The sequence below is a fragment of the Macaca mulatta genome, chromosome 20 (genome assembly GCF_049350105.2).
Source record: "Macaca mulatta isolate MMU2019108-1 chromosome 20, T2T-MMU8v2.0, whole genome shotgun sequence".
NCBI lineage: Eukaryota > Metazoa > Chordata > Mammalia > Primates > Cercopithecidae > Macaca > Macaca mulatta.
Window position 1 is genome coordinate 60,470,044 of NC_133425.1, and position 15,443 is coordinate 60,485,486.

The 15,443-nt window shown below is 38.8% G+C and overlaps 1 protein-coding gene across 2 annotated transcripts in view; it reads right to left on the minus strand.

The window, feature by feature from the left end:
- Positions 1-15,443, minus strand: part of CDH11 (cadherin 11) — a 181,492-nt gene that overhangs the window by 19,030 nt on the left and 147,019 nt on the right. For both annotated transcript variants that reach the window (XM_077983855.1, NM_001266613.1), the window contains 3 exon segments: positions 6,667-6,803; positions 5,691-5,824; positions 5,339-5,456 (listed from right to left, as the gene is read on the minus strand). In XM_077983855.1, coding sequence (XP_077839981.1) covers positions 5,339-5,456; positions 5,691-5,824; positions 6,667-6,803 — 389 coding nt within the window.

Below are 15,443 nucleotides of genomic sequence, written 5' to 3' on the forward strand. Positions count from 1 at the left end.
CATCTATACTTAAGAACACAGCAGAATCAGAATTAAAAGAACATTAAAACATTAGGAAAGTCTATGCAGAATGGATGGTGGGTCAAAGGTGAATAGCATTAATAGATGAACAGCCTTCACAAATCAATTGCAAACAGACAAATATATAATTTGAGAGGTGGGCAAAGGACATAAACAGCCAGTGTATAAGAATAAAAGAAGAACTGATTAATAATTATTAAAAACATCTGGCTTTAAGTGATGAAAGTAACTGGAACCTAAAATGTTACATCTAACTTACCAGTGTTACATCTAGCTTACCATATAAGCCTAAGCTGATTAAAAACAGTAATACTAACTAGAATTGACTTGCATGTGAGAAAATAAAACCTCACCTGTTTTACTAATGGTATTAAAAATGGTATAACATTTCTGATGAACAGTTTATTAATTAAGTAGCAATAGCTTTTGATCCAGTAATTCCACTCTAGGAATTTCGTTTATTTGTTTGTTGTTTGTTGCACTCCAGACTGTCACCCAGTCTAGACTTGATGCTTTTACTCAGCATGATATAAACCATTATCTCAAGTTTTCTATGGAAAGCAGTCACCCAATCTGGAGCGCAGTGGTGCGATCTCAGCTCACTGCAACCTCCACCTCCCGGGTTCAAGCAATTCTCTTGCCTCAGCCTCCCGAGTAGCTGGGACTACAGGCTCATGCCGGCATGCCCGGCTAATTTTTGGTATTTTAGTAGAGATGGGGTTTCACCGTATTGCCCAGACTGGTCTTAAACTCCTGAGCTCAGGCAATCCACCCGCCTCGGCCTCCCAAAGCACTCTAGGAATTTATCCTGAAAGCATAATTAGATATTTGACGAAAGTGTGGAAAACAATGTACGTACTTACAGTCAACTGATATTATATATCCTCATAGTTGAAGTTAGAAAGACAACTTGAAAATATTGACATAAATATACTGATTTGTATCACATACTATTAAGTGAGAAAACAAGTGGACATGTATTTAACAGTTGCTTTTCTATTTCTTTTTTTCTTAAGAAAAGAAATGTATGCAAAAAAAGGATATATAAATAGCAGTGACTATTTCTGGGTAGTCTATTATCAACTTATTTTATTGTTTTAATATCATTTTTGCTGGTTTGTATTTTTCAATTTCCCTGCAAGAAATAGGTATTAATTATGTAATAGAAGCAAATTATAAACTTCTTTGCCAATATATTTTACTACAATTATTATGGCTGTGATTAAAGTGAAAATTGAAGAACTTTGTCCTCCGCTGTTCACACATTCCCTGGAATCCTAGATTAATCCATAAATTAAATTTCAGAATTTGCCTCTTCTGAGGATTGTTATTATTGACAATGAGATAAACAAAGACTTTTTGAAATGAATTTACTAGAAGAGACACGAGCTTTATATTCATTTTACCATTTGCCGTGTACAACCAACAGGGCCCTCCAAATATTTAGATTTAGTTTTTGCACTTATTGCTGTGTGACCTTGGGCAAATCACTGACCCTTCTGATGTCTCATATTCTTTCTTTATCTTAAAATTGGATAAAAATACACCACCTGCCTGCCCTGTGCAGCTGTTTGAAGAATTAGGTGAAACAATGACATGAGAAGGTTTTATAAACCAGTTAAGAGCTACATAGAGGAGAGATATGATCTCAGTCTTCTTTTTTTCTTTGCACTTTTCTCATCCATTACATATTTCTTGTGATTTAAGAGATGCCACATGCCTGATATTTTCAAAGTAAATGCATCTCAAAACTTGGGCGAACCAGCTCTTCATCTGCCCTAACAGCACCATTCCTGATATTAATAGCCCAAGATGGACTTAAATGTTGAAGAATCATCCAGTGTTCTACTTTCCTGCTGCCTGCTGAGTCGGCTTTGAAGCTCAGGCTGCAGAATGGAATAAGATAAAATGAAATTAAAAGCTTGTGTGTATTAAGATGGCTTTTCCTTTATATTTCTAAAAACGCCGAACGCTTATGCCGGAGTTTAGGCAAACACAATACTGATTATTTACATGGCATAATGGAAGTAAACACTCAAGGAGAAAGAGACTTGATGCTTTTACTCAGCATGATATAAACCATTATCTCATGTTTTCTATGGAAAGCAGTCTCAGCCGAGAAATTTGGTAACTCAGTAGGCTATTAATAGGATGTGGAATGTGATTACTCCTTTTGGATTACTTCAATATGTAATTACTTTTAGGAGCTAGTAGAAAGAAACTCTATTAAATGATAATTATAGGACTGTATTTGCTTTAAGGTTCTATAATAGCTTTAAACATGGGAGTTTTCATTAACTGTTTGCCATAGTTAATAAAGTAATTTTTCTTAAAAAGTAGCAATTTCCTGCAAAAATGGTTGCTCAACAGTGGTATTAGTCTCTTATAGGAGAGGGCAGGGGAGACGAATTGTTCCATAGATTGGCTCATCTAGGGTTATATAATCCCCTTGAAAAATATAGATGGTATCCGCAAAGTATTGTGACAAACTAAAATACTTATAACTTCCTAGAGAACAATATGTCTTAGTATAATGTTTTCAGAGGTTAACAACAACTCAATATGATTGCACAAATAAAAAGAAAACATACAGGGCAGGTGATGGAGGCAAAGTTATCACAGCAGGGAAAGCTTAGTAAAGGTTCTGTTTATAGGTGTCCCATGATAAACAGTAATATTGCTAGGAATACAGCCCCAGGAGTTAGACCTCCAATGTCAGTTGAGAATTGCGTCAACACAGATAAAAGATTGACCACAAATATTTGAGAAGCTAGACAAAAGATGGCAGCTAAGAGTCATATGAGAACATCTGAGTTTTCTGGACAACTGAATCAATCTCTTCACTATTGTTAAAACTAAATCTATTATGCAATATATTGTTACAAGCATTTCTTTGTCAGAAAACTGATATAAGCCTAAGCTGAAAAAATACAGCCGTCTGTCAGTTCAAGGTGGAACTGGAAACAAATTTGAGAATGCAGAAAATTCTAAGAGTGAACACAGGGCTTTTCATAAATTCAAATACAGAAGTATACACATCTTAGAAAGCATTATGCAAACACGATTAGTGCCACTCTGTTCAATTCAGCTCAGTACACACTTTTCGATGTTCACTGTGTGCCCGAGTTTCCCTGTTTTAGAGAAAACTATCATTACAAAATGAATTCCTATATTACATATGTGTGTCCCGTGAGGTGTGTGTGTTTCTGGTTGAGAGCTATCCATTTACGTTAGTGCTTTGCAGAATTATCTCCTTCAGAGACTTACATACAAGTGCACATTCACCAAAGCCAAAAAGTAACAGAAAAATCCTAGTGTAAATACAAACTTAATGCGTGCTAAGTAACATTTCTGTTTTAAAATGATGGGAATCATTTACAAATTGAATCAGGGGTTGTTTCGTAGGCTTCTTTTAAAACACATTTTTCTACCTATAACTTCCTTCACACTTCAGTTCTTAAGAGCAAGTTCATTATAGAAAGCAAGGCATTGGGAGAGAAAAGGCTATCGTAACACCTAGGACATTTTGCCTCATCATCTCATTTGGTGAGTGCTTGACTTATAAGGCCCCATAATTAAATACTCATGTAAGTTCAAGAAATAATAAAGTAAATCAAATCACAGACTCTCAAAATCCAAGTAGCATGGGGTGCACCTGTCAGGCCTCTGAGCCCAAGCCAAGCCATCGCGGGTGCAGGCGGGCTGAGAACGAAAAGAGAGTGAGCGAAGGGAGATAAGGGTGGGGCTGTTTTATAGGATTTGGGTAGGTAAAGGAAAATTGCAGTCAAAGGGGGGTTGCTCTCTGGCGGGCAGGAGTGGGGGTCACAAGGTGCTCAGTGGGGGAGCTTTTTGAGCCAGGATGAGCCAGGAAAAGGAATTTCATGAGATAATGTTATCACTTAAGGCAAGGACTGGCCATTTTCACTTCTTTTGTGGTGGAATGTCATCAGTTAAGGCTGGGCAGGGCATTTGCACTTCTTTTTTGATTCTTCAGTTACTTCAGGCCACTGGGCATATACGTGCAAGTCACAGGGGATGCGATGGCTTGGCTTGGGCTCAGAGGCCTGACAGCACCTGTCTGCTTTAATCATCAACACGGAAGGATTCAGTGGTTAAGGCTATAGCATCCGGCCTCTGAAAGCCTGGGTTTAAACCCAGCTGTAACTTCTATTTGGTTGATTGATTTGAGACAAATCATTTAATGATTCTGTGCCTCATTTTTCTCATCTATGGAATAAGGGTGACAGTAATGCCTACCTATGGTGGTGTTAGGAAAATTAAGTGGACAGAATGTAGAAAGGATCTTGGCATGGGTCGTGGAGCACAGCAACTGGTATTTATGGTACTGATGATAGCGATATCAGTAATGGGGAAAGTAATAATACTTACTAGAAAGTTTAAGATTCTTTAAGCCTGTTCTTAGTCACTGGGAGAGCAATCAACCTATGGCCTAGCACATGGCTAGCATGGATTGCATGAATATAGCAATCGGTATTCCTCCTTTCACTGCCATGTTAAATGGTGGCCTCTGTCTCTCTGTTTCCACAGGCCTGCACCATCACAAACTTAAATGGGCAATTTCACTACCAAGTAATGCACAGAGAAAAACAGTGTGGATAAGAATAAAAAATATTTACATATATTCATCATTCCTGGCTCTTCCACCAACTTTATCTAGGGACCGCATCAGGTCTGGGACTACATAAACAAAAACATCAATTTCTAATAATCTGCAAGCCTAGACCTCGTTAACTAATGAAAGGGGAAGCAGAAATCATATTAAATTTTGCCATTTTTATAACGGACAAACAATGCTTTGTTTCATGCCGTTCAGGCAACAATTCTGCAACTACTTTTAGATATCAAGCTCTGTTCCCAGACACACTGCATTAAAACTGTGCTTGGAAGGGAAGGCCAGCTGAAAGATTAAATTGCCTTACAAAGTTGAACTAATCTCTTTTAATGCTTTACTTGATATCAATATTCATAAAGCCATCCTTCCCCCAAGGGTTTATCAACCTCTTGAAAAAAAAGATAAATGGAGTTGTTTGCATATTGACCCGGTAAGCTTCTGCTCTTAGTTTTCCCACTGCTTCATGAATATCAAAGCCAAAAAAAGTAAAATAAAATTAGACTCACTTATTCACATGCATCAAATGAGCCCATGTTTCCGAACAGAGGTGGCATTATTATTTCCGGTTTGTTCTTCAACAGGAAGACATTATAATGATTAGTGAAAATACTTGTGCTATGCAATATAAACGCCATTTGTTTTCCAGTTCTACTTCTCTGAATGCATAGGAACCTTAGTACGAACCTCGGTTGTCTCTGACTGTGAAATTTGGATTGTGAATGATTTCAGGGGGTAGGCTGAAGATAAATCTTGGTCCGTTGGCTGTGTCATCCTTGTCATCTGCACTAATTGTAACAATTGGCTGAAAGAGAAAGGTGGCCCATAAATAAATCATGCTGACTTTGGCACATCATTTATTCAAAAATTCCTGGCTGGCTAGAAAGTCTGATTTTAATTAGAGAATATAGCTTCAGAGCCAAACCATGGCTCTGAAACCTTTTTGGGCAGTGGTTGGTATCTCCAAGTGATGCTTTAAAAAACACACTCTATTTCCAAGTGCATTGCTCCTAGCTAGAAATAGAGAAAGCAGGATTACCTGGTTGGAAAGTGGCTTGGTCTGATCACTCTCACAGATGAAACCTTCATAAGGGGCAGCAAACTTGGGAGCATTATCGTTGACATCAAGGATCCTAATGGCCACTGGGACTTTGGCTTCCTGATGCCGATTGTCTGGGAAGAGAGAATGCAGACAGTCAAGAAAGGTCAAGGAGAAATACACATTCGTCCAAGCATATTCTTGGGAAAGAGTAAGCTCCAGCGACCCATTTGGACCGTGCAGGGAAAGATATTCTTGTCGCAGAATCTATGTAAGAGCAGAAGGGTGCTAAGTACAGTGGGAGAGGCATGTCTTGGAATAAATATCGATGTTAAGACCAGTAAGAGCTAAAACACTTTTCCACGTTTGCTGACTATGATGCTGAGCTTTAGTTCTAAAGGCTTATCATGGAGCCTGATCCCCAGACAGTAATCTATCAAAGTGGTTCTTAAATGTGGGAGTCCTCAGAAAAGCATTAAAACCATCTGGGAACATGTTGGAAACAAAAATTCTCAGGCCCTATCCCAGACCTACTGAATCAGAGGCTCTGGGGCAGGGTCCAGAAATCAGGCTTAATGACTGATCAGCTTGATGCATGATTAAGTTTGAGGTGTTGTCTATAGATGAACAAGAAGCCACAAACCTTGGACCTAAGGACTTTGCTTTTCTGGGTTTGGCAAAGACTAGTGACTAGATGGAGTGGGAAATCTTTTAGTGATTGTTATGAGTTTCAAACTCCTGAAGGCTGCCGGCTCTCTCGCCAAGTCTATACCCAGTTCTGTCAGAAAAAGCAAAAACATTTCCCTTTGCCTATGTGTCTTCCTAGAGAGATAACCAAAAACACATTTTAAAGACTGAAAAATCTGTTTAAAACCAAAAACGTTAGTCTATCTCAGCTATTTTATTTCCCAGAATATAGAGTCTGAAGCAATAATACTTGGTAAAGCAGAATCAAAACCCTGAGAAGAATACTTACGGATTTCTGCTGCAAAGACAGTGATGTTGAGCCAGGCTGTTTCCTCTCTATCCAGAGGTTTTGTAGTTTTAATAAAACCATCCTCTGGATTAATAGTGAAAAATCTGTCGAGGTCAGTGTGACGATCGATGGAATACCTAAGCAGAATGCAAATGAGGCAATTAGACTAAGACATTCAGAGCAGCTTAATATTTGAATATTTTCTCCATACTATATTTAAAGCAAGCTTCTCAATGAATTACTTAAGCTAGATTTTCTTTCTAATCAAATTTACTTTTGAAACTTTGTACACGAATCTTTTATAGAAATAACTTTGCCACGTTGGAATTCCTTATTCAGTACAATGAATGAAAGGGTTGTTTAGCATATTTGACTGAGAAGTATAATAACGTGATGCATATTTCTCCACATTTACTACAATCACCCATCTTCTGAATATTTATGGAACTGCATTTGGAAAGTGAGTTTGCCTTGCTCCCAAACTACTCAGAAAGTCACAAATGTATCAAAACTTTGCCAGATTTTTGCATATGAAATATTAAATACGTTCAAGTGTATTTAAATTTATCAAGATCATGTACAGACCTAAAAATCAGTTTGTCTTTATTTAAAGAAAAATGCAGCCTGGTGCAGTGGCTTACTCCTGTAATCCCAGCACTTTGGGAGGCCAAGGTGGGTGGATCATTTGAGGCCAGGAGTTCAAGACCAGCCTGGCCAACATGGCGAAATCCCATCTCTACTGAAAAACGTACAAAAACTAGCTGGGGATGGAGGCACACACCTATAATCCCAGTTACTTTGGAGGCTGAAGCATGAGAATCTCTTGAACCCGGGAAGTGGAGGCTGCAGTTAGCTGAGATCACACCACTGCACTCCAGCCTGGGTGACAGAGCGAGACTCTGTCTCAAAAAAAAAAAAAAAAAAAAAGAAAAAGAAAAAAAGAAAAAAGAAAAAAAAGAAAAGAAAAGAAAAAAGAACATGTTAACTATATTTTAGTAAATCTGTTTAGTTTATTTAGTTTCAGGGGTTCTCAGTTAGCTTGGCTCTGAATTCCAGTATGCAATGTACAAAGTAAGCTTGGCCATTTACTAATAGGGCATTTTCCCATATTTTAATGACTCCAGGCTGTGCATAATAGTTCATTTTAATGACTCCAGGCTGTGCATAAAATTTTAGTCACTCCCATCCACTAAGTTAACTTTTTACTAATAAAGGATAAAAAAAGTCACATAATATTATTGGGCTGTATTTATGGCAAAGTGAGGTGGCAGACAGAGGAAGAATGGCTTTTGCTAGGTTGTAGTAAGGTAAAGTAACTTGCCCAGGATACAGTCTTGTTGTAATGGGTCTGCTGAACTCCAAAGCCTCTTCCCTTACCACTCCCTTAGACTAACTCCCAAACGGAAAAGAACAATAATGGGTTACGTTAATTCAGGTAGTATGCTGACCTTCATAAATGGGTGATTTTCTGCTCTTAGAGGTCTAAGCTATGATTTACAAAAATTTACAAAATGAGTATGTCAGAAGGCCTTCAGTGGTGGTCAAAAATCAAAGAATAATTAGAGATAGCAGAGACTATGAATATCAGAAGGTTTAATCGCCTAGATTTACAAATGATGAAATTTACAAATGGCCTATGTCCAGTTTCTGGAAGAGACAATATTGGAAGTCAGATCTTCTAATCCCAGATCATGTTGTTTTCAGGAAAGAGGGACCCCCACTGAGCGGCAGTTCACAGTATATAAACATGAGCTCATTCACGATGTCACTTAACTTCACAGCTCCCCATAAAAATGGAATGATGAGTCCCTGGCACAGTGACAAAACCAAAGATATTCACACACCTCCTCAATGTCAGGAGATGCTCAGTAACTGAGCCCTCAGCTGATAACACTATGTGGAAAGGAGTCAAAAAAATAATCAAAGACTTTTTTTCCTTCCATGAGGGAGCTCACTATTTAGTTGGCATGACAACACACATGTGGGAAAAAAGATCATTAATAATTCAAGGCATTATTCCACAGAAATGAAGGGTATGAGTTTTGGGTTTTGGAAGTCCTAAGTACAACTTCATAATTGGCTATACATAAGCTAGATGATAATGGAAAAGCCATTTAAGTTCTTTGAGCCTTAGCATGTTTATCTTCTAAAATGGAATTAATATATATATATTTTTTCCAAATAGAATCTCACTATGTTTCCCCAGCTTGTCTTGAACTGCTGGGCTCAAGTCATCCTCCTGCCTCAGCCTCCTGGATAGCTGGGATTGCAGGAACCTGGCTGAACTGGAATATTAATAGTACCTAACTCTTTTGTTATCTGTGAGAATTCAATAAAATAATAAATGTTTAAGATACATAATGTAGTGACTCACACATATAAGCAGTGCAACCAACAATAACTGCTATTGGTTTTGTTGTTGATGCTGCTGTTACACACTGAGAACAGACTGTGGAAGCTCTCATATGTAAGAGCATGACCTTCATCCTATAGCCAGTGAGAAATCATGGAATGCTTTGAGCAGAGAAGCATATAAATGGATACAAGCTCTCAAGGAGATCAAAAACATATGATGGGCAAGATGGTCTGAGGAAGAGAGAGTAGAAGAAGGAGCAGAGGAAACTTAAGGATTTGATGCTGTTTTTAAATACATGAGGTGATGAGAGTGAAGTACAGGGGTGACAGAGGAAATGGAATCCTAAATGATGACGAAAGCCCCAGTAGGATTTAGTGGATATTTGGGCATCTAGGGGAGGCTGAGAGAGTCCCAGGTAGCTTCTCAGCTGAATGTCTGAGAGAGGGAGATTAAAGGACATCGAAAAAGAAAATATTTGCTATTGTGAATAGTGCTGTGATGAACAGTTGAGTGCTTGTGTCTTTTTATTTTCCTCTGGATATATATTTTTACATAAATATTTATAAAATTGATTTTCCTTTGGATATATGTCCTGTAATGAGACAGGATCAAGCATATCCCCAACCTCAGCACTACACAATATAACCATTAACAAACCTACACATATACCCCCGAATCAAAAATAAATGTTGAAATTATTTAAAAAATTAAAAAGAAAAAAGAAAAAAAAAAGTCAATTACCAGGGAGGAAAGGTTGACATTTAATTAAGGATATGTCAAAATGCTCAGAGAGCAAAGACTCAACTCTATTGTAGGCTTCAGGAAGTCAAGGGTGGAAACAGCTGTTTTTGTTTTAAAGTATGTCACAATAATTATAAAATCAAAAATATATCTTGGATAAATGAGTAAGCCAGTGAAAGAAAAAGCAAATGGGTGAAAGTACACAACAGACAGTATCATAAATGCAGAATTAGAGTCGGGGAGAAAGATCAGCCTAGGGGCAGGAAATCTGAAGCATCAACTTAGGTCAATTACCACTTGGGTAAAACCCTATAGGTGAGTGGACACAGAGAGAGAAAGGACCAAGTCGATGCCTGGACAGGGATCAAAGACTAGTGAAGACATCAGGTACAGTGTTATCTGAGGCATAAGAGGTTAGTGCCAAGAAAACTAAAGGGAGAGAATATTTTAGAAAGGGAATTGTAAACAAAAATGTGTCTAATGCTACAATCTGAGAAAAAAAGATCTGCAGAATGTCCAAAAAGTTAAGAGTTAGGGTGATATTGCAAGGCCTCCATTATATGTCCAAGGACACAAATTTCCACAAAGGTGAAGAGAAACAACCAGGAAATTAGGTAGGGAGGATAAAAGACCCATTAGATAAAAAGTTTTGAGGCCTGGCGCAATGGCTCATGCCTATAATCCCAGCACTTTGGGAGGCCAAGGAGGGTGGATCACCAGAGGTTGGGAGTTTGATATCAGCCTGGCTAACATGGTGAAACCTGTCTCTACTAAATATACAAAATTAGCTGGCCATGGTGGCACATGCCTGCAATCCCAGCTACTTGCTTGAACCCGGGAGGCAGAGGCTGCAGTGAGCTGGGATCACACCACTGCACTCCAGCCTGGGTAACAGAGTGAGACTCGGTCTCCAAAAACCAACCAACCAACCAACAAACGAGCAAACAAAAAAGTTTTGAACAGACTAGGTGCAATGGTTCATGCCTGAAATCCCAGCATTTTGGGAGGCTGAGCCAGGAGGATCACTTAAGCCCAGGAGTTTGAGACCAGCATGGGCAACATAGTGAGAACCCCCTCTCTACAAAAACAAAACAAAACAAAAAATTAGGCAGGCACAGTGGCATGCACCTGCTGTCCCAGTTACTTGGGAGGCTGATGTGGGAGGATCACCTGAGCCTAGGGAGCTCAAGTCTGTAGTGAGCCATGATGACGCCACTGCACTCCAGGCTGGGTGAAAGAGTAAGACCCTGTCTCAAAAACAAACAAAAAAGCTTTGAATATTCTCCTATAATTTGTCTGACATTTCTAAAGAACAAAGACCTAAGTAGGTAGAAGTAGGGGGTTGGTTCGAGTGTGGTATTGAGCACCTTGGATAATTATAGACATGGAAATTGCCTACATGCACAGAACAGCTACCATTTGAAAACATGACCCAAATAACCAATTGCAGATGTGAATCCTTGGAGACAATGAGGTGCAGAGCAAATGAGTAAGTGTTTTTACGTCACAGTCACTGCTCTTCTAAAAAGTTTATAATGCACCTCGATATTCTAGGCCAAAGATAACTCATTTAAAATTCACACTGTGAAGATTTTTAAGTAGTTTAAAGGTGTTAGAAGGGTCCATAGTCATTATTTAATGTATCTTTCTGCACGAAGAGAATATAGTAATCAAACCTTCTTGGGAAATCTTTCCATTAGTGGCTGCTGGGTTAAAGTAAAAAGCTCAAAATGAACTCAAGACAGATCTGGGCTAAAATCCAATGTTCGACACTGACCGTCCATGCGATTTTAGAGAAGTCCCATCATTGCTCCGAGCCTCAGTCTTCCCACCTATTCAATTCTAGAGAAGCCATAGCCGCAAAGGATGTCAGTGAGAACTGACTGAAATAAGTTTGTAAAACCTGTTGTACGAGGCTGAAAAGATGCTCAGTAAATATTAATTATCTCTCTTTTCCTCAGAAGAATCAATGTTCAAAGATCCAAAAGCAACCCAACATCACTTAGAGTTGGGAATTCCTTCTTCCCTGCCACTATTTTCTTTGATATAAATGGACAAACTCCATTGTCCATGTAATTTGTTTTCATATTTAGATCCATTTACTTTTTCTTAAGTGTCTGCCTCCTTAAGTATACTGGGAACCCCCAGTGTGTGCTCAATGAAGATTTGTCAGATAAATGTGTGAATAAGATGTCATCACTGCTATCACGCTTCCTGTTTTACACTCAAAAACTGTGAGCTTGACCTTCTAAGCCAAATCAGGAGTTATTTTATTTATTTACTCAATAAATATTTGCTAGACATCGACTTTGGGCCATGTACTCTGTTTGGTGGAAGGTGCAGTGATGATCTAGAACAGGGGTCAGCAAACATGTTCTGCAAAGGGCCAGCCAGCAAATGCTTAGCTTGTGCGGGAATTAGAATCCCTGTCTCAACTACTCAACTCTGCCCTTGCAGCAGGAAAGAAGACGTAGGTAATATGCAAACAAATGATGTGACTGTCTTCCCATATAACATTATCTACAAAAATAGGTGGTGAGAAAAAAGATGAAGAATTCACAGTTTCTGATTTCAAAACATAGTACAAAGTTATGGTGATGAAGGCTATGTGGTACTGCCGTATGGATAGACATATAATTAATGGAATGTAATCAAGAGTACAGAAGCAAACCTGGTTTCTATGACTACGAATGGTCAATTTTCAACATGAATGCCAAGACCATTCAATTAAGAAAAAATAGTCTTTTCAACAAATAGTGCTGGAATAATTGGATACACACATGCAAAATAATAAAGTTGGACCCCTTCCTGACAACATATATAAAAGTATGCTCACAATTGATAAAAATCTAAATGTGAAAGCTAAAACCATAAAGTTTATTTTTTTAAAAATGTGTAAATCATTCATGACTTTAGATTAGACAATTATTTCATTATAGACATTTAAAAGAAAAAGAATAGACCCACTGGAATTCATAAAAATTAAAACCTTTTGTGCCTCAAATGACACTATTAAGAAATGGAAAAGATATCCCATGGAATGAGAAAAAAAAATTGCAAATCGGCCGGGCGCGGTGGCTCAAGCCTGTAATCCCAGCACTTTGGGAGGCCGAGACGGGCGGATCACGAGGTCAGGAGATCGAGACCATCCTGGCTAACACGGTGAAACCCCTTCTCTACTAAAAAATACAAAAAAAACTAGCCGGGCGAGGTGGCGGGTGCCTGTAGTCCCAGCTACTTGGGAGGCTGAGGCAGGAGAATGGCGTGAACCCGGGAGGCGGAGCTTGCAGTGAGCCGAGATCTGGCCATTGCACTCCAGCCTGGGTGACACAGCAAGACTCCGTCTCAAAAAAAAAAAAAAAAAAAAAAAATTGCAAATCATACATCTAATAAGTTCCTACCATTCAGAATATGTAAACAGCTCTTACAACTCAACAATAAAAAAAAATCCAATTATGAAATGGGCAAAATACTTGAATAGATATTTATCCTAAGAAGATATCTATTCAAGTATTTTGCCCATTTCATAATTGGATTTTTTATGGCTAATAAGCACATAAAAAGAGGCTCAGGCCAGGTGCAGTGGCTCATGCGTGTAATCCCAGCACTTTGGAAGGCAGAGGTGGGTGGATCACTTGAGGCCAGGAATTTGAGATCAGCGTGACCAACATGGCAAAATCCTGTCTCTATTAAAAAATAAAAAAATAGCTGGGCCTGGTGGTGCACACCTGTAGTCCCAGCTACTTGGGAGGTTGAAGTACAAGACTCACTTGAGCCTGGGAAGCATACATGGGACTGAGCTGAGATCGTGCCACTGCACTCCAGCCTGGGCGACAGAGAGAGACTATGTCTCAATAGTAAATAAATAAATAAATGAGTAAATATATAAATAAATAAATAAAAGATGCTTGATATCACTAGTCACTACGGAAATACAAATCAAAACTATAATGACATATCATTTCACACCCATTATGATAGCTATAATCAAAAAGGCAAAAAAGTGTCGGTGAGAATATGGAGAAATTAGAATTCTCATATATTATTGATAACAAAGTAAAATGGTACAGCTACTGTGGAAAACACTTTGGCAGCTCCTCAGAAAGTTAAACACAGAGTTACCATATAATCCAGCAATTTCACTCCTAGGTATATGCCCAGGAAAGACGAAAACATGTTTAGGCTAAGACATGTCCAGGAATATTCAGCATTATCTGTCACAGCCAAGATTGGAAGCAACTCAAACATGCATCCAAATGATAAATGAGCAAATAAAATGTGGTGCACCCATACAATGAAAAATTACTCAGCAATAAAAGGAAATGAATTAGTGATGCACTCTGCAACATGAATGAACCTCAAAATCATTATGCTACATGCAAAAGTTCAGTTACATAAAACCACATGTTGTATTATTCCATTTATATGAAAGGTCCAGAATGGGCAAACATACAGACAAAGAATAAGTTAGTTGTTACAGGAGACTGGGAAGAAGGAGAAACAGGGAGTGACTGCTAATGGACATGGGATTTCTTTGGCGGGGAGAACAATAAAAATATTCTGGAATTAGACAGTGGTAATGGTGGAACATCTTCATGAAATATACTAAAAACCAACACATTGTACAAGTTGAACAGGTAAAGTTCATGCTTCATGATATGTAAATTTTTTTCACCACAGAAAAAATAAAAAAGAGAGAGAGAGAAAAGCAAATGGCAGCCAGGTTTGGCCTATGGGCTATAGTTTGTCAAGGCCTAAACTACACAGACATCGAGCTCTTTAAGACTCTCCTCTAGTGAGGACATTGCATAACCTAAGTGTCCCTGTGATGTAGCCTGGCGGGTGAGCTAGAGAGGAGCTAGTGGAAGGACATCCGATACATCTCTAGGGAGCCCTGGAAGAATTCCTACAGGAGATAACACCTAAGTGGAGATAGAGAAAATGAGTCCAATGTGGCAACTTGGAAAGGCAAGTGCTACCAGCTAGAAGGAGGAACATGTCAAGTCCAGGGATTAGGGGAGAGCAGGAGAGCTTCAAAGAATGAGATGGAGGTAGAGGGGTGCAAAGAAACTTTTTAAACTGAGTGAATGAGGTTAGATTATTTTGAAAAGGGAGACAATTAATCATTAACCATTTAATCATTAACTTTTTTCTTGTGTTTTAACTAAGGTAAGATGTGATGTTTGAATGTGCATTGTATGAGGGTCGCTCTGGCTGCAGAGTCAGGATTCACGCGGAGAAGTAAATGAAAGACTGAGGGCTGGGAGACCCTGTGGAGGTACATAAAGAAATCCAAGCAAGAAGGAAATGAGGGGAGTGGCTGTGGGAAAAAAAGAAACCCCGGCTAGAATCCGGTCCAGGGGAAGTTCCAAGGCACTATCAACTTCCACTGTATAAATGTGTGATTCAAGCCCCTTCTCCACCTCCTTCTCATCACCCTCTCATCTTCACCATTAGCTTCATCAGTCATTACCTCAGGATGAAGAGGAGAGCGGAGAAGCAGAGCTCTGGATCACATTTCCTTTTTTTTTTTTTTTTTTTTTTGAGACAGGGTCTCACTCTGTCACCCGGGCTAGAATGCAGTGGCTTGATCTAGGCTTACTGTAACCTCTGCCTCCCGAATTCAAGTGACTGTCCTACCTAAGCCTCCCAAGGGGCTGTAATTACAGGTGCACACCAC